At 40.2% G+C, this 24,653-nt stretch overlaps 1 protein-coding gene across 1 annotated transcript in view; it reads right to left on the minus strand.

The window, feature by feature from the left end:
• The window catches only part of HECW1 (HECT, C2 and WW domain containing E3 ubiquitin protein ligase 1), a 334,425-nt gene that overhangs the window by 14,055 nt on the left and 295,717 nt on the right, over window positions 1-24,653 (minus strand). Inside the window, exons 25-28 of the mRNA XM_014574083.4 lie at window positions 13,394-13,492; window positions 11,855-11,984; window positions 5,468-5,614; window positions 2,753-2,867 (exon numbers count right to left, since the gene is read on the minus strand). Of these exons, the coding sequence (XP_014429569.1) occupies window positions 2,753-2,867; window positions 5,468-5,614; window positions 11,855-11,984; window positions 13,394-13,492 (491 nt within the window). The remainder of the gene's footprint in view (window positions 1-2,752; window positions 2,868-5,467; window positions 5,615-11,854; window positions 11,985-13,393; window positions 13,493-24,653) is intronic.

Raw genomic sequence — 24,653 nt, forward strand, 5'->3', positions numbered from 1 at the left:
TCTTGCTACAATACCTCAGGCAAAGGACTGATCTAATGATTGATGAACTATGTCTCAGTCTTCTTGTCTTCTCACTTCTGGATAACTTAATATAGATAACTCATTTGAAATGACAAAATTCCATTTACAGGAAAGCTCACATTTATAACTCATATGCAGCTCTTTCCCAAAACATTTTAGCAAATACTGTGGCTATCCATATTAAATAGAAATGACAAATGTTGATATGCTGTATGGCTCTGACAGCTTTATAGAAAAGTTACATTTCTGATTCTCAGATACAACCAAGGCTGTAAAACTGGATAAATTATTACATCTTCAGCAGATAACAATCAGTGGTATTTTTAAACAATGTAATATGACTGGTAAAGAAATTAAATAAATGATCCAAATAGGGAAGTGTGAATAGGAAGGCCTAGCTCCCTGCTTCCTAGGTCTGAATCACTTCAAGGATTAACCCTCACATGCCAAAATTCAGCACTGTCATGTAATTAGGATATGTTTGCACAAAGTATGTCTTGTGAGATATCATTTTAAAAGTCTAGATCTGCTAGACATTAATACGTGTTTTCTTTGTATGTGATGTTATGAAGTTTGGCTATGTATGTGTTACTGAAACAAGTTATGAGGTTGAAACACCCACAAACAAGCTCTCAGGTACAACAGCAAAAAGGCCAAACACTGTTATTGGCTTATTGAGGAAATGCACCCAAGCACAAGGATTACCCCAGGAACTGAATACAACAGAAACCTCTCAGCTATAGCACTATACAATGGAAACTGCTTGACCCTAGTCACAGTAAAGAGCTTTTCAGCAAGTAGAAAGAAGATGTAAAAGGGGAACAATGATATCATGGGGACATTTCATTCACCCTACAACAACACACCTGGAAACACCTGAGGAGCAAGTACTGAACTGTGAGTAGTGAGGGTCCCAGGCTCAAAGGATTTTTAGACTGTGTATGAAAACCTGGAAAAGCCAAAGCAACTTGTGCCTTAAGAATCTGCTAATCTGTTTGGGTGAGAATTTGCTAATGTATATCCTATCTAGTATTCTAGGCTGAGTCTGTGTGTTTTGTTTATATACTAAGGTAATCTTCTTTGATCTGTTTGCTCTTACTTAATAATCACTTAAAATCTATCTTTTGTAGTTAATGAACTTATCTCTTGTTTATACAATAATCCAGGTGGTACAATTCACAGCAAGAAAGGTTGGGCAGGGAGGTGAGGGGGGAATGAGACTTGTGCCTATCTCCCTCCATATTAAGGAAGGGGATGAATGTCATGTGCTTGGGCTACACAAATCTCTGCATAGCACATGCCAATATAATTCTGGGTTTACACTCCAGAGAGTATAGGAGAGGGCTGGGTAATTCCCTGAGCTGATTGGAGATTCTGTGTTATTATACAGCTGCATGTTTCCCTATCTGTGTTTGCTCAAAAGGGGCTTGAGAGCCTGTGACAGCTGCACAGTGTAATGGAAATCCAGGGTATGTCTACACTGCACAGGGGTTTTTCCAACAGTGGTAAACTTCTTTCTTTCTTTCTTTTTTGAAAAAGCTTTTTCAGCAAAAGGTGTGTGTGGACATGGAAGAGAATGTTTTTTCAAAAGAAGAAGCCTCCAGGAAAAAGCACAGGTGCCCTGGTGGCCACTCCATCCACAGTAATCACAACTGAAATGCAAGATAGTGTCCAATCAATGTGGACACTATCTTTTGAAAAAGCATGTTGCTTTTTCGTTGCACTTTTGCTGTGTAGACACTCTCTTTTGAAAAAAGTTTTTCCGGAAGATCTCTTCTGGAAAAGCTTCTTCCGAAAGAAGCTTGCAGTCTAGATGTAGCCCCAGTCTGGTAGGGCAGGAGTGCTCCGTGGGACCCCAGCACATGTGGTGGCACCCAGACAGGAGGACCAAACCCATCATAGGGTCATACCCACTTAAGGGCCAGTAACAGTCCATTTTTGGATTGCACCGATCTCCAACATCTGTAAGGGAATGGCTGTTGCAAGCTCTTCCCTGGAAGACTTTCTACCATAAGAGCTCTGGGCTTAAGATCATGCTAGTGAAAGCCGGAATGAACCTATGTTCAATCTGGTTTAATAATTATATTTATATAACCACCTGAGATAACACTGTATGTAGAAGAGTTAAACATGGAAACAATTATAGAGGACCTTGTTTATGGCTAGTGGCTCAGTGCTTAAGCAACAAATAGGTAAGAAGAGTTGGTGGGCAGCCAGCATCCAAAATTTGTGTCTTGTATTTATTGGCGGGGCGGAACATGTCGACTCCACTGAGTTTTCTTTTCTTTTTCAGAGCTGGGAGACTGAGGGGAGACAACCCATTTGCTCATTACTCATCACTACCTGCATACACTATGTTCATTGTTTAAAGCAAAGTAAGCCCAACTAGTAAGACCAGGGAGATTAGTGCTGATATTGAATGAAGGAGAGAAACATTTTGACTTGGGAAATTTAACTGCGCTTTGTTGTAATGTAACTAGAAACAGAATTTGGCTCTATTGAAGTTAAGGGAATTTTGACATTGTCTCGATAAGGCCAGGATTTTACCCATATTCTTCAATATAAATAAAGTATAGACTAAATTCAGCAATCTCTACTCAGCCAAAATTCCACTCTAATGCATCGGCAAAGTGCTTTTTATCCATGAAACCCTATGCCCAAATCAATCTGATAATCTTTAAGGTGCCATAGGACTCTTCATTGTTTTTTTAAGTAGCAATAGATAACTTACCTCCACGATATTCTGTGTTGTTACGCCAGTCATTGAGGTCTATTTCTGCTGTTCCTGCAATCACCAACTCTAGCTCTCTGGCATCAAAAATGGAGACAAGCCTGGAGTCTACAACCTGAAACACAAACCATTCTTGAGCCCACTCTGCACTGGAGGCATCGCAGAGGCAGTGTCTCAGAAAAACCCTAGTCACGCCTCTGATGATAAGCTGCTACTCTGGCTAGGCATGCGTGTCATCTTTTAGCTCATAAGTTAAATTCCAATAGCCTGCTGATAAACCCATTGCTTTTCTTTTGTGAGTCTGCTGAGCATTTTAACTGTAAACAATGTTAACCTATGAGGAGTTATGATCAGAATAGAGTAGCAGAAGGAAAAGGTAATAGTTTGTGCAGAGGACTGCTTCCTACTGCAGTTCTTCTGGAAAGTGATATTGATGGTCAACTGCATATCAGATTTGCAAAATGTCAGGTATATTTTTCTATATTACTTTTAGGGTTGTATGTGTCAGAATTTACAAGATAGCGGCCTTTGTACATCACACGTGGTTAAATTCAGGTTTATGTTCTTCATGATGTTAAAAAAAACCCTTCTTAGTTGTACAGTATTCACATGAAAATGGAATATAGATACAAATATACCGCTTTTCTGTCTTTGGCAGTTCTTGCATGGTTGAGCACTTTCATGAATTCTGCCACAGTACAACCCTGGGAGCCAGATCTTCAGCTGATGTAAACTGGCATAGCTTCTATGACTTCAATGTTTGGAATCCAGCATTTTTTATAATAGGGATTAGCCACAGGTTATAGCACAGAATGCTAGATGTCAAACCACACTGTGATGAGTTCCTTATGGGTACTGAATATCTTACTATCTCTGGAGAGTTCTTCTTCTTATCTGTGTGTGTTCATTCTGTACTTCCTCACACGCCAACTCCCCACAGAAGAAAAAAAATTGGAATCCACACTTCACTAAAGTACCCTATACAACATCTTTCAAAAAGCCTTTATTCTTTAGAACAGCCACCTGTGGCTAGAGGTCAGATTTTCAAAGGTACTTAAATGCCTAATGATGCAGATACATGTCCATGGGCATTTTAAAATGTGCCCAGGCAACCTAGGAACCTAACTTTGGAAACAATCAGGGTCAGGCACCTAAATTGCATAGTTTAATTTGAAAATCCTAAATTGCTCTGCATCATTAGAAGCCTGAAAACCTTTGAAAATCTAGCCTGAGGAGTCTTATAATCAACAATGGACTTTGCTCAATATGGATTGGAAAATGAACCAAAAAACTTAAATAACTAAAGCCAGAAGAAAAATAATTTTACAATTATGTATATTGAGCCTAATTCTCCTCTTGTCTGCACAAGTTTTACTCCAGTAAATCACCAACCTTAGTAAGAGAAGAATTGGGCTCACTATGCTTTATAGTCTGACCTTTTTTTTTCAGTTACCAAAGCTAATACCAACAGTTAATATTGTTTTATCTCATAAGTCAATAAACTCAGCCTCCTGCCTGGTACAGCATATGACATAAGCAAGGAAAGTGAAATGTGGTTTGACAGGACACATCCAATCTAATTAATGCCACACATTCTTATTTTATTTGAATAAATGGGGACTTCGACAGGGTACCTAGGACAATGTCTTAGCAATTTATTTAATTTCCCTGGTTTTGATCTTCCACTGCTCTGTGCCTTTAGTTGGCAGGCACAAGTGGTGGGAAAGGCTGGGATCTGACTATACTTTGTAACCTGAGCAGCTATAGGATTTGATGCTGAAAGTCTTTGTATGGTACACATAGCAGGGTATACAAGGTTGGCAAATTAGAAGCCTCCTGTGGATGCAAATAAGATCAAGTGCTAGGTATGGTCTTCTGCACTGGTACTGATAAGCCTCCCTTGAGTTTCCCTTCCCTTACGTGCAAGAGTGCATGGTGTAAAAAGTGGCAGTATGCCAGGGGACACAAGGGCCTAAGTTCTGCCCTCATCTAATCAATGTGATGCATAGCTACGTGCAACTTTCTCTGCTTTACTTTTACTATGAGACATGACTATTGTGGTTGGACAGCAGTCATCTCAGTAATGAAGGTCAGGTTTACCTGTGCTTCCTCTTCCATTCATCACTCTTTTATCTTGCTCATATACAGACAGTTCTCTGCACCAGCACTGTGCAGGATCAAGTTCACGTTGCCTTCTCTCTCGATCACTAATATTAAACACATCATCTCCTGATGCTACTACCTCTGCCTGCTACAGGCTAAGTCTATACTATAGTCTTTTTTTTGGAAAAAGCTATGCAAATTGTGTGCTGCAATTTGCGTAACTTTTTCCGATTGCTTTTTTGGAAGAGGCTTTCCCACCATTTGGCTCTGTTTAGTCAGGGCCAAATGGCGGAAAAGCCTCCTCTTTCAGAGGAGCCCTTATTCCTCATAGAACAAGGTATACAGGGCTCCCCGAAAGAGCGCGTTTGCTCTTCTGCAAAAAAAGCTGAAGAGCAAATGCGTTCCCTGAACATGTCAGAGTTTAGATGTACCATAGTTTAGATGTACCCCTGCAATCTAGATGTACCACAGTTTTGAAAATTCCATTCATTTCTAAACTTTTCTTCCTAGCCACATCACAGTGCACTGATAAGATATTATCAATAGGCAGCCCTTGTGCTTATCACATTCAGCTCATAAGAGGTGGAAGACACGAGCAACTTTGTTACTTACTTCATAGAAGCCACGGACTAGAGCCTCTGTTTGCTGAACCACTCCTCGTTCCACACGCCACTTCACCATTCTCTCAATGTACTCCTTCTTGTTCTTTTCTGTCACCTGTGTATTTGAACCCCCTGATTTCAGCTCCCTTTCTGTCACCTATCAAATAGAAATACTTATTAGGATAATAATACAGAGATCACCACATGGGGAAAACACATTCCAAATTGCATATTCGGATAATAATTGAGATTCTCTGATTCATCAACATCACATTTGGTGAAGTGGGACATATCAAGACACCATGATTTTCTCTACTCAGCTCCTGTCTCCAGCACAGGCTACTGTAGCCTTGAGGATGCTCCAACTTCTTCTGCTAGTTTACAGCAGTCCCCTACGAAGCACTGACCAACTGATGAATAGTCAAAACACAGCACATTTTCAACACCCTTGTTCTTCCTGCCCATCCTACCAAAAGCTGTAGGCAGGGTGACTTAGGAGACAGGCATGCCAGCTCTATGCCTGTGGCTAACTTCCTAGCCAGTGCAAAGGGAACAGATCTGGTCAGAGAATCTGTTCCAGTGCTGGGAAATTCAGATTATCTCACAGAGGAAATGCAATTATTTGGTTAAGCATTGGTACAAAAACTTACCTTTACTGGTTCAAAAGTTTTAACTCTCATGTGACATGCTCCCTTTGGCAACAATTGTTCTTGTGAGTAACAGGAAGGAACCTCAAGAGGTCATAAAGTCCAGTCCCCTGCATGCAGGGCAGGGCCAAGCACCATCTAGACCATCCCTGACAGATGTCTGTCTAACCTGCTCTTAAAAATCTCTAATTATGAAGATTCCACAACCTTCCTGGGCAATTTATTCCAGGGCTTACCCACCCTGACAGTTAGGAAGTTTTTCCTAATGTCCAACCTAACCCCCCCTTGTAATTTAAGCTCTTGTCCTATGCTTAGAGGTTAAGGGGAATATTTTTTTCTCCCTCCTCCTTATAATACCCTTTTAGAGACTTGAAAGCTATTATCATGTCCCCTCTCAGTCTTCTCTTTTCCAGACTAAACAAACCCAATTCTTTCAATCTTCCCTGATAGGCCACGTTTTTTAGACCTTTAATTTAAACCTTAATTTTTGTTGCTCTTCTCTGGACCAATTTGACCATATCTTTCCTGAAATGTGGTGCCCTGAACTGGGCCTAGTAGAGGCCTAATCAGTACACAGTAAAGCCAATGAACTACTACAGGTGTCTTGCTTACAACACTCTCCTTAATATATCCCAGAATGATTTCTGCTTTTTTTTTGCAACAGTGTCACATTGTTGGCTCATATTTAGCTTGTGGTCTACTATAACCTCTAGATCTCTTCCTGGAGAACTTCTTACAAAATGGGAAATGACCATCTAGGATGTGTGCAACTGATTGTTCCTTCCTGAGTGAAGTGCTTTGCATTTGTCTTCCTTGAATTTCATCTTATTTACCTCAGACCATTTCTGCAGATATCTATCTATATCTTAATAGCTGTGGAATTTCATAACTAAAATTAATCCTTAAAATGATGTTTGATTGCTAAGGTCTGAAAGAGACAAGTTATTAGTAAAAGTCAGTTTAGGAACCTACGTACTGAGCATATGATCTTTGGCAGATGTGGCAAAATATTACATACTTTGTAATTAAACTAATTTCAAATTCAACCTGATAGATTAAACAAAATTAAGAACAATTAAGAGTTTATCTGCAGCAAACATGGGTGTACACCTGTACACTAGCCTCTTGCCAACTAGCTGCCTGTATGACCTGCATTAACACTTCATTAATGCACTTTGTTCTAGTCCCATTCTGGCATGTGAGAGTTCTCCAAAAAAGACCAAATATTTGGAGTTTATCTATGCTATAATGCCCCATCCCACATCATATATCCTTTCAAAGCTTTTCTTGTGTTTAGTTAGATGATGATAATGAGCTGTCAAGTGGTGCCATACAGCTATGGCAAGGTGAAACAATAGTACCATAATGAGAATGTGTCTTTTTTTTTGCACAATTCCAAAAATAGTGCAACATGATCACAACTACAGTTGTAGCTGTTTAAGTCAGTTTCAACACTTTAATGTAGTGTTAATCAAACACCAATGTATTACCAAAAGATAGTGTATTAAAATATTTGTATTGGTTTTGCATGAGCAAATTTGTTTTTTTTTAAAGAGAAATGATGAAGCTCTTTAGCATGTGGCCATAGTGTCAAATATCATTCTATTGTAATATACTAACATGAAATATTTTCACATTGCATACTCTTAATTGTCACAGTTTGTCACTAGCAATTATAATAGTTTTCTGTATTTTCAGATGAAATTTGCTGCCCAGATGAGTTTCATATTCTAGGTTGTGTACCAGTAGCAATAGTTTGTGTGCCCCTAGTTTGTAATGCTTCAGCCTGATCAAGAAACCTGTCATCAAAACACTTGAAGACATGGGCAAGAAAACCAAATTTAAGTCTGAAAAGGGAGGGACAATCACAGCAACTATCAGTCCAGCAATTGTTTTCCACACAGTCCTCTCCTTAGCAAGATGGAGAGATGATGTTTCAATGGTAACTAATCTTTGTCTCCCAAGAGGACCAGGGAAAAACCCATGGCTGGTCCAGCAACATGGGTCCTAAAATCTGGGGTCCAGCCCAAGCCTGAAGTCTACAAAGCAATGAAGCAGACTGAATCCCACAAGCTCACTTGGGTAGCATAAAACTATTAGAGTCATTTGTGACAAACTATGACAATTAAGAATATGCAGCTGTGGGTTTTTCTTTGCTCTAGAGACACACACAAAGGAAAAACTGAGTATATCAAAGATGCCAATCTTTTGCAGGACAAATCTTCAGCTTCTTATCATCTCTATATAGTATACTCCTGTTTATCCTAATCCTCTTCCTTCTCTCCCACAAATCTCAAGCTGATGAGCAGAGACCCCTGGGCTGCACTAAAGAGGATAAGTCCCCAGACAGAGGGGAGGCCACGTTGTTGCTGAATGGCTCCTGTGGCAGCACAGGTAACCATCAGGAGTGAGTGAACAGAGCTGTGACAGCAGAGCTGCAGAAGGCTTCCTGGGCAGCTGCCAGGGCAGTGACACATAATCCCTGCATGTGCCAGGTGCAGGAAAGGCTGTGATCTTGGTGGAGCAGAGCAGGGTGTGACGTAGTGGGGGTATCTTGCTGGTTGCTATGCTGGGCAGTGGGCTATGGGTGACCACCACTGGCTGCTGTCTGTAGCATGGCCCAGCAGGGCAGGGGGTGAGTCATTATGCAAAAACCTGTCCGACCAGCTACCCCCCAGGGAGAGAAACAAAGGAAGGTGGAATGTCACCCCTGGCTGGGGGGCAGGGCCGGAAGAGAGTTAGTTTTTGTCTGGTATCATGGAGGAAGCAGCCTAGGCAACAGGCTGGGATTTAGGGGCCCAGTCTCCCCCATGTCAAGGGGGGCTGAGGCATCCTAGGCCTTCCCTGTAACCAGATTACATCTGTGCTGTGCTGTATCCTGGAGAAGCAATAAACACCCTCTATTCTACTGGCTGGTGGAGTCTGTCCGAGCCATTACGGGGGTGCAGGAGGTGGGGGACCCCAACGCACCATCACACAGGGTTCCATGCTGTCAGCAAAATGTCCTGTCTAGGTTTTGTTTGCCTTAGCCATCGTTTGAGACACATCCCCCAAATAGAAATAGAGCTATGATTGTGATTTACACTTTGGTAATGTATTGTTCACTCAGGGTATGTCTACACTTGCTCCCTAGTCCGAACTAGGGATGCAAATGTAGCATACCGAAGTTGCTTAATGAAGCGCGGGATTTAAATATCCCGCACTTGATTCGCATATTCGTGTCCGGTCACCATTTTAAAAATCCACTAGTCTGAATTAATTCACCACATGTAGACATGGTTTTCTGAAAGAAAACCCTTCCCTCAGATTAACTGTTACTCCTCGTGCAATGAGGAGTAACTGTTAATCTGAGGGAAGGGGTTTCTTTCAGAAAACCACGTCTACACGTGGCAAGTTAATTCAGACTAGTGGATTTTTAAAATGGTGACCGGACGCGAATATGCGAATCAAGTGCGGGATATTTAAATCCCGCGCTTCATTAGCAACTTCGGTATGCTACATTTGCATCCCTAGTTCGGACTAGGGAGCAAGTGTAAACATATCCTCACTCTTTAATGATCCAACAACTCTTTAAAGTTGGACTCATCTGTGAACAATACATAATTCCAGGTTTCATTCTCCCGTTTCCTAAACTTTTCTGTCCACAAGATCTTTGTTGTGCGACCATATTCTTTAAAATTCATTTTGCAACCAGTCTACATAATTTTGCAAAGTTTTATAATGTTGTTTGCCAGATTTGTACACATCAAATTCTTGGGATTCTCTGCTAGGTCATTTGCCAATTGCCAATGGAAGACTTCTGATGGACTTATTTAACATTTATATTGGGATGGCACCTAGAGGCCAACCAGATTAGGGCTTCACTGTGTTTGGTGCAGTACCAACATTCAGAAACTGGGTCTGCCTGTGAAGTAAAATACTGGTTAACCTGAGTCAGAATCATCCCTATGGTGTTCATCTATTTTAGAACTATCAGATACCTTGATCTTCTCTTTTAAGACCCACCTCATTTGTAGCATAACAGAATATCTCACTTAATGATATGCACCTTTGCTTTGCAAAGAGCATAATTCTATGTAGCCAGCCAGGTGGTGCCCTCAAAGGCAGGTGCACAACTCACATTGACCTTTTCACTTACCTTAGTTGTCTACTAGTATAAATTCAAATTTAACTCATCTGTTTGTGCAATGTATCTGCATAAGTTTGTTTGTCTGTCTATGCCTTTACACATTAGTTTTAAACTGTCATTTCTCCTAAGGCAACCACTGCATCATCATTTGGATGTCATGCAAAATTTTGCTCAAAGCCAAGGAAACTGTTAAGGGCAGGGACATGTAGAACAATTCTCTCTCTTCTGAAGAGGCCTCCGTATTTGTAATCCCTTGACCTGCCCCCTGGATTCTGATTTTGCTTCTTGTCTTTCCTCACTCACCCTCTTTCTCCTGTCATCAATCTTTAATAACTAGTTCATTTCCACTAGTCTACAGACACACCAGAACTCAACCTCAACCTTGAAATTACCCTTCTTAAGACTCTCCTACTTCTGCATCCACAATCCTTATTTCTAACCATGCTGTTTTCTCTGCTCCAGTTCTATTCTTGATCTCCCCCAGCCTGGTTTATGCCTTTGCAACTTGTCTGGAAAGTCACTGGGACAATATTTTTCTTTGCTCTCTCTGCTGCCTTTGAGACTACCAGTCAAACCCTCATCCTGCACTTTCTCCTTTTCCTTTTGGCAATCCTTTAGCTTTTGATGTCTCATTTGGTGGCTCCAAATCTGGCTCCTAACTCTCTACAAGTTTCTCTTGGGGTTCCATCCTCTGTTTTTTTCCAAGGCAACTTCATCCATGCTCACAGTGTTACCTACTGTCTCCATGATGATAATTTCCAAATCTGCCTCTCTATCCTCATCTCTCCCCTTTTGACCCATCTACCATCTCCAACTGTTCCTCGTACTTCTTCTTTTTAGCATCCTACCACTCTCTCATTGGGCTATACTCAGTGGGGTCACATATGGTGGTGGAGAAGACCATTATGCTACTTTTTACAACACTGTAAATGTAAAGATACTCCACTGAAATTAACAGAGACATTCTGAATGTATATTGGTGTAACTCAAAGCTGAGTTTGGCCTCCTGAATAAGTTAGTTAGACAAACAAATAAAACCAAAACAAAAGCCAGGTGTAAATGGTAAAGGAACATAATTACAGTGGGTGCATTACAAAATGTAATTTACATGCCCAGTATGCAAAAGGAGGTGAGGATAGGAAGAACAGCAACTAATAGGAAGGTGTAAGGCAAAGTAGTGAGTGATGAGGGCTGCTATCCGTACACCTCCTATTAGTTGTTTTCCTCCTCTTCTCATCCTCTCAGTCTCATCAACATATAAAGTACATTCATTGTCCACATTCACCAAATAATAAATCAGTTTGAATAACACCTTAGTAAGTGACACTATGTTTTACTTTAGCTAATTCCTTCTGCTTATCAGCGTGTGGCTTACGAGGCCTGTAGGGAAGCCAGTGCTGGTACTGCACACACTAAACTCTGAGAATAGTTGTAGGCATTGAAATAGATGGCTTATAGGAAACAGGGGCAAGAGATGAAAATGGCATTGAACAGTCAAAAAAGGCTGAAGGAATGTACTATCAAACTGCTCAAAAGAGAATGATGTTCATAATGTTATACTATGTCTGCTCCAAATCTGTTTTCCAAACTTTGCCATAGTTTATCAGGTAACTATACTCACCTGTCCAAACACCTCCTCGTTCACGGTGAATGTGAGATCCAGGATATCAGTGATGTTGTTATCCTTCATCCACTGTAAACTCTGGTGAAACTCCTCATCCAGGTACTCCAGGTCACTTAAATCACACGGCCTAATTGTCCAGCAAGACAGAGAAATGACGAGGAAGATATAACCTTGTGGGGATGGTTTACTGCTCAGAACATGTACAATGTTTTCTTCTGACAAAGCTCTGACCAAAGTGGATGCCCTTTTGACTTTATACATTCACCTTTTATTAAAGCACTAAACTCAAACAGTGCTTGGACCACAGAACATTAAATACCAGTAAAAGAGAACAAAGTGCATTTTAAAAGTTATTAAAAGAGACTTCACTGAAAATTCAAATTAATCCTCAGAAACCTTATGGTCAGAAGGGACCATCATGACCATCTAGCCCAGGGGTCTCAAACTTCTGCCCACAAGCCAACCCCAGCCAGAGCAACTAGCACAATCACCCCCACTCCCTCAGTGATCCTCAAAGGTGTGTCCCTCGGGGTCAGGGTGCCATGGGGGGAGAGGGAAGGGTGATGGGAGAAAGGGATGGACTTGGGGAATGGTAATGGACAGTCCCCCACAGCCCACCAGGACTCCTGGGCCAGATTGCACAACTGTGCCAGTCGAAAATGGGATAAGGGCCAGGAATTTGACACCTCTGATCTCATCTGACCTCCTTCACATTGCCAACCACAAAACCTCACTCACCACTCCTGTAACAGATCCCTAAGCTTTGGCTGAGTTACTGAATCCTCAAATCATGATTTAACCAACCATTTCCGCTAAACATTCCTCTGAGTTATCATCTGTCAATATAGATTTCAATTCGTTCTACTGAATTTTGATATATTTTATGTGGCTTTTTTTATGGCATCAAACTGATAAAAGAGCAACAGACCACTATTAAAATATCAAAACATTTCAACGAGCATTAAAAGTAATACTTTACTGGGCATCGCCTTGCTGTCATTGTGTAAGACAAGGAGAACAAAACCTGCCAGAAATCTGTACTGTTTTACATCGATGTTAACATTTGTAAACATTACTAACAAGCACTTAGGGTGAAAAAATCCAAACAATGGAGCTTAGGTAATTATGGTTTTTCCAGTGACATTTTAGATAACTCATTTTGTTTAGAGAAAATAAGTATTTCTCTGTGAACTGTCCAATTAAATATGGTTTTCACTGACCCATATCCCATTTAAATGGTTCTGACTACATATTCCTACATGAAAAGCATGTGTACCAATATTTTCAAAAGTTGAGGTTTAACTCCAATGCTTTTTAATCATTTAATCAATATTGTTAATATTAAAGAAGGGCACGTTCTGGGCGAAAACAAAGGAAATTATTAAGTCTCCATCCCATCTACCCTGAAATCAAACAGTGGAAGAACTTGAAAACTAAGGTCCCAGTCCTGCAATGAGCTCCACAAGGGTTTGCTTCTGCAGCGGTCATGGCAGGATCGAGGCCCAAGTCTCTGTTTGCTTGCATTCATATACTTACAGCCTCAGTAGTGCTTTATAGAACGGCCTTGTGAAGAAAGCATCAAGAAGGTACTGATGAATGAGAGCAAGGCCAAGGATACGACCGCTGAACCTGAACCTAGGATAAAAAATAAAACACAATAAATGATGTGTTACTTAGATCATACCAACGTAGGAATCTATTGTCTGTTGCTTGTTTCTTTAAGTCTCTCTTGATTACTTTAGCTAATTCATCTTTTTAGCCTTTCTCGACAACTGCCCATCACACACCTTAAACTATGTAACTGAGAGATGAACAAGCTTCTTTTGAGGTATCTACTGCAGTACACATACTACTTGGTAGCTTTAGCAGCTGGCATATTACATACGAGCTGCCCTCAAATCCTAATCAACAACCACTTGCCATATTCAGCTCCCGTGATCTTTAGCAGGACATTATACTATAGATCAGTGGTGTCAAATACCAGGACTTTGATCTGAGTTTAACCTACTCAAGATGTTCATCTGCCCACTCATCACAACAGATTAGGGTTTCTCGCAGAAAGCAAACTTTTATGGGGGGAAAAACAGTTATATTTCTAGCCTCTATGCTTGCAATGAAAACTTTCCAAATAAGATCTGAGCATCATTGCTGCAAAAGCAATACAGAGCTATCTTCCTGACTCTGCAGACAGACTGAAATAACAGCTTTAAGAGATGTTAACAGATCAATTCATCTTGGTAAAGTGTGAACTTTTAGGTATAAGAATGGCATTTGAAGAGACAGATTCTCAAACAGTTCATGTACACAATTACTGCAATTCTGTGCACAAATCAGGTGATTATATGTGCAACTAGCAAACAACAAAAATACCAATGGTCCTCAAAGTGCCCTGAATCACTTTGTCCCCTTGAGTTATGATGAATGCAACATTAACTTCATTAATTAAATATTTTGATATTATATAAAAGCCACATTCTTCCTTTGATCTTTAAGCTTCCCACAGTTGTCAGTAGAGGTATCTGCTGCGACTCAGCAAGATAGCCCCCCTACTGTAGATGCAACCATCAGAAGGAGGTTTTCTGTCAGTGTAGCCACACTGCTTCCCTGAATTACATTAGCAAGAGGAGCATTCTTCCATTGACATAATCACATCTGCACTGGGGGTTTTGTCAGCATAGATATGTTGATAAAGAGTGTTTATTTTTCCCAAATTGCTGCCCATATAGCTAAACTAATATAACTTTTAAGTGCAGACCAAGAGTAATATTATGAGTTCCAGAGACAATCTGTAACCCAGTTTTCTACAAATTGTTCAGGATTCCCATATCTGGTTTAAACATAGGAAATAACGTGGGAGTGAAACATAGCTCTTTCGGCCAACTAGATTATAAATGAAATGGCATTGGACAATAAATGACAATGACACTGCTGGAGCAATAAAACACGCTTGCTCTTATGAAAAAGTAATGCTATTTTAGTGTATGGTAAATAATTTGCTTTTTAGTCAGGAATTCCTCTGTACTATGAAAATTCTGGTGGTTTTACATGGACTAGAGGACAGAGACAAACATTAGTGTGTATCATGCTGAAGTCCACTGGAGATTATGGTAAGAATGGCCCTGGGAGACAGGAAATCTGAGTTTTAGTAACTGATTTGCTGTCTGACATTGGACAGATTATTCCCCTTCTTTGTGCCATTTTCTACCTGTAAAATAGGGATCATAAAACTTACCCACCTTTATAGAGTACTTTTAAGATTCTCAAAGGCATTTTACATTACCAGACAAAAACTGCCAGGTTATAAAAATATGTATTCATCATTAACCTGGGTCAGACTTTAATCAATGATATAGAATAGGATTTCTCAGACTTCATGGTACCACAATCCCCTTCTCACAACAAAAATTACTATATGACCCCAGGAGGGAGGACCGAAGCCTGAGCCTGTCTGAGCCCCGCTGTCCCAGATGCCATGACTGAAGCCTGAGCCTCACTGCTCTGGGCGGAGGGAGGGAAGAAGGGAGGGGATGGGGAACCTGAGGCCTATAACCTGAGCCCTACTGCCAAAGGCTGAAGCCCTCTGGCTTCAGCTTTGGTCCTGGGCAGGGACTAAAGCTATGCCAGTCTAGGTGACCCCATTAAAATGGGGGTGTGACCCACAGTTTGAGAACCACTGACCTAGAGGTTAAAGGCGGTAATTGTTTTGGCTAGTTTAACAAACTGGTGATGAAGTCCATGCCTATAAGAACAACCTAGTTAGAAAAAAAATCAGAGTTTCTTTTTATATATGGCTTGTGTGATGGCATATGACAATTTGCTGCATATCTACTCTTTCATAGGTAATCCCCCCACCCATTCCAGCTTTAGAATCTTTTGGAGGGAAAATGTCTGACTGATTTCACAAAGGAAGAATTTATTTAAAAAAGAAACTGCTTATCAGTCCAAAAGAAAAAGAAAATCTTAAATGTGAGCACTCCAAGCATAAGATGCTTTGAATTGACTGATGTCCTAGTAACATTTTACATAGGCCCAGCCTTAGGGAAAGGTAAGGTTGCATAGTGCCACTTTGGGCTCTGCAAACTCTTTGGCGAGGCCTGTTTTTACAGCACAAAAAAGAAAAAAAATATCAAAAGCAATAAACCATTCCTTCTACTCCAAATCAAAACCCCTAGACCCTTTTGCACATGAATGATACTTATGCCTTGCTGTAATAAAAGCAGCAAAGACTATCTGTTCCATCAATGCTCATGGGATAGAACAAGTCTGTCAAATGAGGCACAGAATGACAGTGGTCCCAGTTAGCATTTATATCTCCCCAGGGGCTGTCTGTGTGTCCCTTGCTGCCAGAAGTAGGCACAGAAGCCTAACTATATGGCCTTTACCGTTGTTTCCACATACACAACAAAAAGCAGCTGTTGGGAATGTTTAGAACCTATTTCAGTTCATTTGTGGCCCAGTGCAATGTTTCCATCAAAACGCAATTAAAGAGGGGAGCTGACACAATGAAAGCACAGTAGACTCCACATCATAAAGATGGAAAAAATGCTTGAAGTGTTGACTGTAATCCATCAGCTTTATATTGCCTTTGGGACTGAGGATCAGGTCCATTTGTCCTCAATGATACAATTGGTTTTTTTTGTTTTTTTACTTTCTCCGTCATAATTTTTGGAAGTGAAAGTTCAAAGTACAAGAAGCATAGAGTACTCCATTGCCAGAAGGCTTACTCTATTTATACCCTCTTAGGTAAGAACAGATCGGAAACATTTTTTAGTTGGAACTCTTTGCAGTTATGTGAAACTGAAGATAAATATATCAAGGGAAGCACTGTTAGTTTGAGGCTCTGATTCTGCTAAGAAATGAGGGTAAAGTATAGTTAGGTGAGATATCTCCTTTGGATAAAACAAGGTTTATTTACAGAATAAACAGCATTGAGGTAAACTCTGACTAGAGGGCAAAGTACCTTCCTTAAGCTGACATACTTATTTTTATGAGCAAGTGTAAATTGCTTATTAGAGGTAAGGATTTGTTTCAGTAAGAGAGGGGGGTTGGATGAATTGGGTGAGAGTGGCCAGGTTATGTGAGGACCAATTCTACACTTTTCTTTCAACACTCGCTCTCCCCCCACTTGCAATACAATGATTGAATGTGAGTAACATACCCATACCAGAGAAAGGAAATGGGGGAAAGGAGAGAGGGTTGTTAATGAACAGGAAATGGTGGAAGGAGGGAGAGAATTAATGAGTCGGAGAATTACTCTGGATTGATTGTCTATTGACACCCTTCCTCCACTCAAAAAGGATATTGTGCACAACTGCCTTTTCACTTCTAATAAAGCTACTCTTTGACCAGTTTACAGGAGTTTCCTACAAATTCCTACACCCGCCTGCTAACTCCTTCTTCTGTTGGCTGCAGGTGCTACTTTGCTGCCTGCCTAACAAAATAAGGGGTGCATTCTCCTTTCAATACTTGTTCCATAATGTCCATGTAGCATTGGGGGAATTATTGCAAGTATGTTTATGAGAATGACAAGTCTCTGTGTTGTGGCAGGGACTAAACACAAGAGTCTCCTCCTCATGCAGGTGACTCATAGGAAATGTAATCTGATGGAATCCTTGTTGCACAGCAGCAGAACAATGCTGGACTGACGATAATTCTTTGCTTTGTTTTAACAGACCACACTAGAGAGTACTTTTTCAGAGAGTCACTGCTTAAATCTAAGTTCAGAATTGCATGCTGGGACTTTTGATCTCTACAGTCAAAACTCATGAATCTATATAATGAGATAGCAGGGAAGGAGAACAGTCAACTGGAGCAGAGAGAAATGATCCCATAGTTGGGACTCTCCTTCCAGTTGATGTTGTGGTATCCTCTCGCACTGAGGTACCAATGACATAGGGAAGGGTAGGAGAGAGGTTCTGGAGGCCAAATTTAGGAAAAATATTGAAATCCAGGAATTCTGTGGTAGTGTTCTCTGAAATGCTTCCAGTTCCACACGCAGGACCAGGTTGGCAGGCAGAGCTTCAGACTCTCAATGCGTGGATGAGATGATGGTGTAGAGAGGAAGGGTTTAGATTTATTTGGAACTGAGGAAACTTTTGGGATAGGGGGAGCCTATGCAGAAAGGATTGGGCTTGACCTAAACCATAATGGAACCAGACTGCTGGCACTTAACATTAAAAAAGGTTGTAGAGCAGTTTTTAAACTAAAGGCTGTGAAAAAGCCAACGGGAGCAGAGGAGCACATGGACTGGACAGATACATCTCTTAGGGGAGGATCTATTAATAGAGATGCTTTATGTTCTAGTCAGGAGGAGAGGATGGAAGTATGGGTCAGATCAGATGAGACACAATCAAACACATCAGGTCTAACACATCAGGAAATGGAAGACAGATAAAAAGTGACAAATTTTTAAAGTGCTTATACACAAATGTTAACAGTCTAAATAATAAGATGCATGAACCAGAGTGCCTCTTTTAAAGGAGGATATTGATATAATAGGCATCACAGAAACTTGGTGACATGAGGACAATCAATGGGATACAGTCATATCAGGGTACAAAATATATCGGAAGGATAGAACAGGTCTTGCTGGTGCAGGATGGCACTATATGTAAAAAAAAAATGTAGAATCAAGTAAAGTAAAAATTTTTAAATGAGCTAAAATGTTCCACAGAATCTCTATGGATAGTAATTCTATGCTCCAATAATAAGAATATAGCAGTAGGAATATATTATCAACCACCTGATCAGGACAGTGATAGTGACTATGAAAAGCTAAGGGAGAATAGAGAAGCCTTCAAAATAAAAAACTCAATAGTAGTAGGGAATTTCAACTGTCCCCATATTGATTGGTTACACGTCACTTCAGAATGGGATTCAGAGAAAACATTTCTTGATACCTTAAATGACTGCTTCTTGGAGCAGCTGGTTCTGGGACTCACAAGGGGAAAGGCAATTCTTGATTTAGTCCTAAGCGGAGTGCAAGTAAATATAGGTAAATACAATTGGACCTCTTGGAAATAGTGACCATAATGTGATAAAATTTAACATCCCTGTGGTGGGAAAAACACTTCAGCAGCTCAACACTGTGGTATTTAATTTCAGAAAGAGGAACTACACAAAAATGAGGAGGTTAGTTAAACAAAAATTAAACTGCATGGAAACTGTTCAAAGACACCATAATAAAGGCCCAACTTAAACGTATACCCCAAATTAAAAAACACAGTAAGAGAACCAAAAAAGTGTCACCATACTTAACAACCAAGTAAAAGAAGCAAGGAGAGATAAAAAGATATCTTTTAAAAAGTGGAAGTCAAATCTTAGTGGGGAAAATAGAAAGGAGCATAAACTTTGTCAAATTGAGTGTAAAAATATATTATTTTTATTATTAGTCCTCTTCACTCCTGATGGAGCATAAGGTGCCAACGAATCTTCTCCAGCCTTCACAGTCTGGAGAAAGCCAGCTGACTTCTTCTCAGGTCATGCCCTTCCTTTCTTATAAAAATATAAGAAATACAAAAAAGGAGTTTGAAGAACAGCTAGCCAAAAACTCAAAAAGTAATAGCAAAATGTTTTTTTAAGTATATCAGAAGCAAGAAGCCTGCTAAACAACTGGTGGGGCCCTTGGATGATCGAGGTGCTAATGGAGAACTCACAGATGATTAAGTCATCGTGGAGAAGCTGAATGAATTCTTTACTTCAGTCTTCATGGCTGAGGATATTGGGGAGATTCCTAAACCTGAGCCATTCTTTTTAGATGAAAAATCTGAGGAATTGTCCCAGATTGAGATGTCACTAGTGGAGGTTTTGGAACAAATTGATAAACTTAACAGTAACAAGTCAGCAGGACCAGATGGCATTTATCCAAGAGTTCTGAAAGAACTCAAACATGAAATAGTGGAACTATTAACTGTGGTTTGTAACCTATCCTTTAAATAGGCTTCCGTACCTCATGACTGAAAGATAGCTAACATGATGCTAATATTTAAAAAGAGTTCTAGGGGTGTTCCTGGCAATTATAGACTGGTAAGTCTAACACCATTACTGGGCAAATTAAATGAAACTATAGTAAAGAATAAAATTGTCAGACACATAAATGAACATAATTTGTTCAGGGAAGTCAACATGGTTTCTGTAAAGGGAAATCATGCCTTACTAATATGCTAGAGTTCTTTGAGGAGGTCAACAAACATGTGGACAAGGGGTATCCAGTAGATATAGTGTACTTAGATTTCCAGAAAGCTTTTGACAAAGTCCCTCACGAAAGACTCTTAAGTAAAGTAAGTTGTCATGGGATAAGAGGGAAGGTCCTTTCATGGATTGATAACTGGTTAAAAGACACAAAACAAAGTGTAGCAATAAATGGTCAGTTTTCAGATTGGAGATAGGCCTCTAGTGGTGTCCCCCAAAGAGTCCATACTGGGATCAATCCCTTTCTACTTATTTATAAATGATATAGAGAAAGGAGTAAACAGTGAGATGGTAAAATTTGCAGATGATACCAAACTAATAGTTAAGCAGACTGTGGAGAGCTTCAGAAAGATCACACCAATCTAAGCGACTGGGCAACAAAATGACAAATAACATTTAGTGTTGATAAATGTGAAGTAATGCACAATGGAAAAACGTAATTCCAACTATACACAATATGATGGGGACTAATTTAGCTACAAATACTCAAGAAAGAGATTTTGGAGTCATAGTGAGGAGTCATAGAATGTGAGGAGTCATAAAAAAGGGATAGAGAATAAGATAGGGTATGTCTATACTACCCCCCTAGTTCAAACTAGGGGGGTAGTGTAGACATACCCATAGAGACTACCTCATTGCCTCTATTTAAAAACATGGTACACCCACAGCTTGAATACTGCGTACAGATATGGTCGCCTCATCTCAAAAAAGATATATTAACATTAGAAAAAGTTCAGAAAAGGTCAACAAAAATGATTAGTGGTTTGGAACAGCTCCCATATGAAGAAAGATTAAAAAAGACTTGGACTTTTCAGCTTAGAAAAGAGGAGACTAAGGGGGAAGGATATGATAGAGGTCTATAAAATCATGACTGGTGTAGAAAAAGTGAATAAGAAAAGTTATTTACTTATTCCCACAATATAAGAACTAGGGGTCACCAAATGAAATTAAGGGGAAACAGGTTTAAAACAAACAATAGGAAGTTTTTCTTCACTCAGCACACAGTCAACCTGTGGAACTCCTTTCCAGAGGATGTGGTGAAGACTAGGACTTTAACAGGGTTAAAAAAGAGAGCTAGATAGATTCATGGAGGTTAGGTCCATCAATGGCTATTAGCCAGAATGGGTAGGAATAGTATCCCTAGCCTCTGTTTGTCTGGAAATGGGTAACAGGAGAGGGATCACATGAGGATTACCTGTTGTGTTTCCTTCCTCTGGGGCATCTGGTATTGGCCACTGTTGGCAGACAGGATACTGGGCTAGATGGACCTTAGGTCTGACCCAGTATGGCTGTTCTCATGACCTTATGATTGTTACTCTGTGCATGACTGTGAAGCCTAGAATGTCTCTTGAAACTGTGTGATGTCATGGAAACAGTTGCAAGCACAGTTGAGAAATCTTGTTCAGAATACTACCAGGTTGAATCGTCACTGAAATCTCTTTTCAACTTTTTAGCCATTTTTTACTTTATACATTAGACTGTGTAGTGTGCTACTATAGTAAGGCATGTATCTATGCCATGCCCCAACTTCTAAACTATTGTGATTTCAGAGGTAACTCACACATTGCATACCCTTGCTCTACAGCTAATTTGCATGCAAACAATTTCATTGATTTTTATCAGGGAGATTGCACAGATGTTGATCACTTGGCCCAACTGTGCAACAGCCTGGGTTTTCAGCTAGTAGTCAAATGGTGGATTCATTTGATCATTCTGTGAGGCATGTGCTGGACACCTTGCCTTACCGGATTGAAATCAGATGGCAACTATGGTTCGCAAATACATCAAAACTGATGGGAAACTGGTGCTACAGATTAAAGGTTTGTAATCCTGAATCACACAGTAGTTACAGGAGGGATCGTGGGCTATAATGGCAGAGAGAAAGGAGGGTCAGGGAAAAACTGGGAGGCAAGATCAAATCAGTATCTTAGATGCCTATATATAAATGCGAGAAGTATGGGTAATAAGCAGGAAGAACTGGAAGAGCTAATAAATAAATACAACTATGACATTGTTGGCATCACAGAAACTTGGCGGGATAATACACATGATTGGAATGTTGGAATGGAAGGGTACAGCTTGCTCTGGAAGGATAGACCGGGAAAAAAGGGATGAGGTGTTACCTTATATATTAAAAATGTACACACTTGGACGAAGGTGGAGATGGACATAGGAGACAGAAGTGTTGAGAGTCTTTGGATTAGGCTAAAAGGGGTAAAAAACCAGGGTGATGTCATGCTAGGAGTCTACTACAGGCCACCTATCCAAGTGGAAGAGGTGGATGAGGCTTTTTTTAAACAACTAACAAAATCATCCAAAGCCCAAAATTTGGTGGTGATGGGGGACTTCAACTATCCAGATAAATGCTGGGAAAATAATACAGTGGGGCACAGACTATCCAATATGTTCTTGGACTGCATTGGAGACAACTTTTTATTTCAGAAGGTTGAAAAAGCTACCGGGGGGAAGCTGTTCTAGATTTGATTTTAACAAATAGGGAGGAACTGGTTGAGAATTTGAAAGTGGAAGGCAGCTTGGGTGAAAGTGATCATGAAATTATAGAATTCACAATTCTAAGGAAGGGTAGAAGGGAGAAAAGCAAAATAGAGACAATGGATTTCAGGAAGGTGGATTTTGGTAAGCTCAGAGAGCTGATAGGTAAGATCTCATGGGAATCAAGATTGAGGGGAAAAACAACTGAGGAGAGTTGGCAGTTTTTCAAAGGGACATTATTAAGGGCCCAAAGGCAAACTATTCCGCTGAGTAGGAAAAATAGAAAATATGGGAAGAGATCGCCTTGGCTTAACCACGAGATATTGCATGATCTAAAAATAAAAAAGGAGTCATATAAAAAATGGAAAGTAGGACAAATTACAAAGGATGAGTATAGGCAAACAACACAGGAATGCAGGGGCAAGATTAGAAAGGCAAAGGCACAAAATGAACTCAAACTAGCTACAGGAATAAAGGGAAACAAGAAGACTTTTTATAAATACATTAGAAGCAAGAGGAAGACCAAGGATACGGTAGGCCCCCTTCTCAGTGAGGAAGGTGAAACAGTAACAGGAAACTTGGAAATGACAGAGATTCTTAATGACTTCTTTGTTTCAGTCTTCACCGAGAAGTCTGAAGGAATGCCTAACATAGTGAATGCTAGCAGGAATGGGGTAGGTTTAGAAAATAAAATAAAAAAAGAACAAATTAAAAATTACCTAGAAAAGTTAGATGCCTGCAAGTCACCAGGGCTTGATTAAATGCATCCTAGAATACTCGAGGAGCTGATAGATGAGGTATCTGAGGCTCTAGCTATCATCTTTGGAAAATCATGGGAGACAGGAAAGATTCCAGAATACTAAAAAAGGGCAAATATAGTGCCCATCTATAAAAAGAGAAACAAGAACAACCCAGGAAACTACAGACCAGTTAGTTTAACTTCTGTGCCAGGGAAGATAATGGAGCAAGTAATTAAGGAACTCATTTGAATACACTTGGAAGGTAGTAAGGTGACAGGGAACAGCCAGCATGGCTTTGTAAAGAACAAATCATGTCAAACCAATCTGATAGCTTTCTTTGATAGGATAACGAGTCTTGTGGATAAGGGAGAAGCGGTGGATGTGATATACCTAGACTTTAGTAACGCATTTGATATGGTCTCGCATGATATTCTTATCAATAAGCTAGTCAAATACAACTTAGATGGGGCTACTATGAGGTGGGTGCATAACTGGCTGGATAACCGTACTCAGAGAGTAGTTATTAATGGTTCTCAATCCTGCTGGAAAGGTATAACAAGTGGGGTTCCACAGGGGTCTGTTTTGGGACTGGCTCTGTTCAATATCTTCATCAACGGTTTAGATATTGGCATAGAGAGTACGCTTATTAAGTCTGCAGATGATACCAAGCTGGGAGGGGTTGCGACTGCCCTGGAGGATAGGGTCATAATTCAAAATGATCTGGACAAATTGGAGAAATGGTCTGAGGTAAACAGGATGAAGTTTAATAAAGACAAATGCAAAGTGCTCCACTTAGGAAGGAACAATCAGTTTCACACATACAGAATAGGAAGTGATTGTCTAGGTAGGAGTACGGCAGAAAGGGATCTAGGGGTTATAGTAGACCACAAGCTAAATATGAGTCAACAGTGTGATGCTGTTGCAAAAAAAGCAAACATGATTCTGAGATGGATTAACAGGTGTGTTGTGAAAAAGAGATAAGAAGACATTCTTCTACTCTGCGCTGGTTAGGCCTCAGTTGGAATATTGTGTCCAGTTCTGGGCACCGCATTTCAAGAAAGATGTGGAGAAATTGGCGAGGGTCTAGAGAAGAGCAACAAGAATAATTAAAGATCTAGAGAACATGACCTATGAAGGAAGGCTGAAAGAATTGGGTTTGTTTAGTTTAGAAAAGAGAAGACTGAGGAGGGACATGATAGCAGTTTTTAGGTATCTAAAAGGGTGTCATGAGGAAGAGGGAGAAAACTTGTTCATCTTGGCCTCTGAGGATAGAACAAGAAGCAATGGGCTTAAACTGCAGCAAGGGAGGTTTAGGTTGGACATTAGGAAAAAGTTTCTAACTGTCAGGGTGGTCAAACACTAGAATACATTGC

This window comes from Pelodiscus sinensis, chromosome 2 (genome assembly GCF_052426305.1).
Source record: "Pelodiscus sinensis isolate ZL-2025 chromosome 2, ASM5242630v1, whole genome shotgun sequence".
Taxonomy (NCBI): domain Eukaryota; kingdom Metazoa; phylum Chordata; order Testudines; family Trionychidae; genus Pelodiscus; species Pelodiscus sinensis.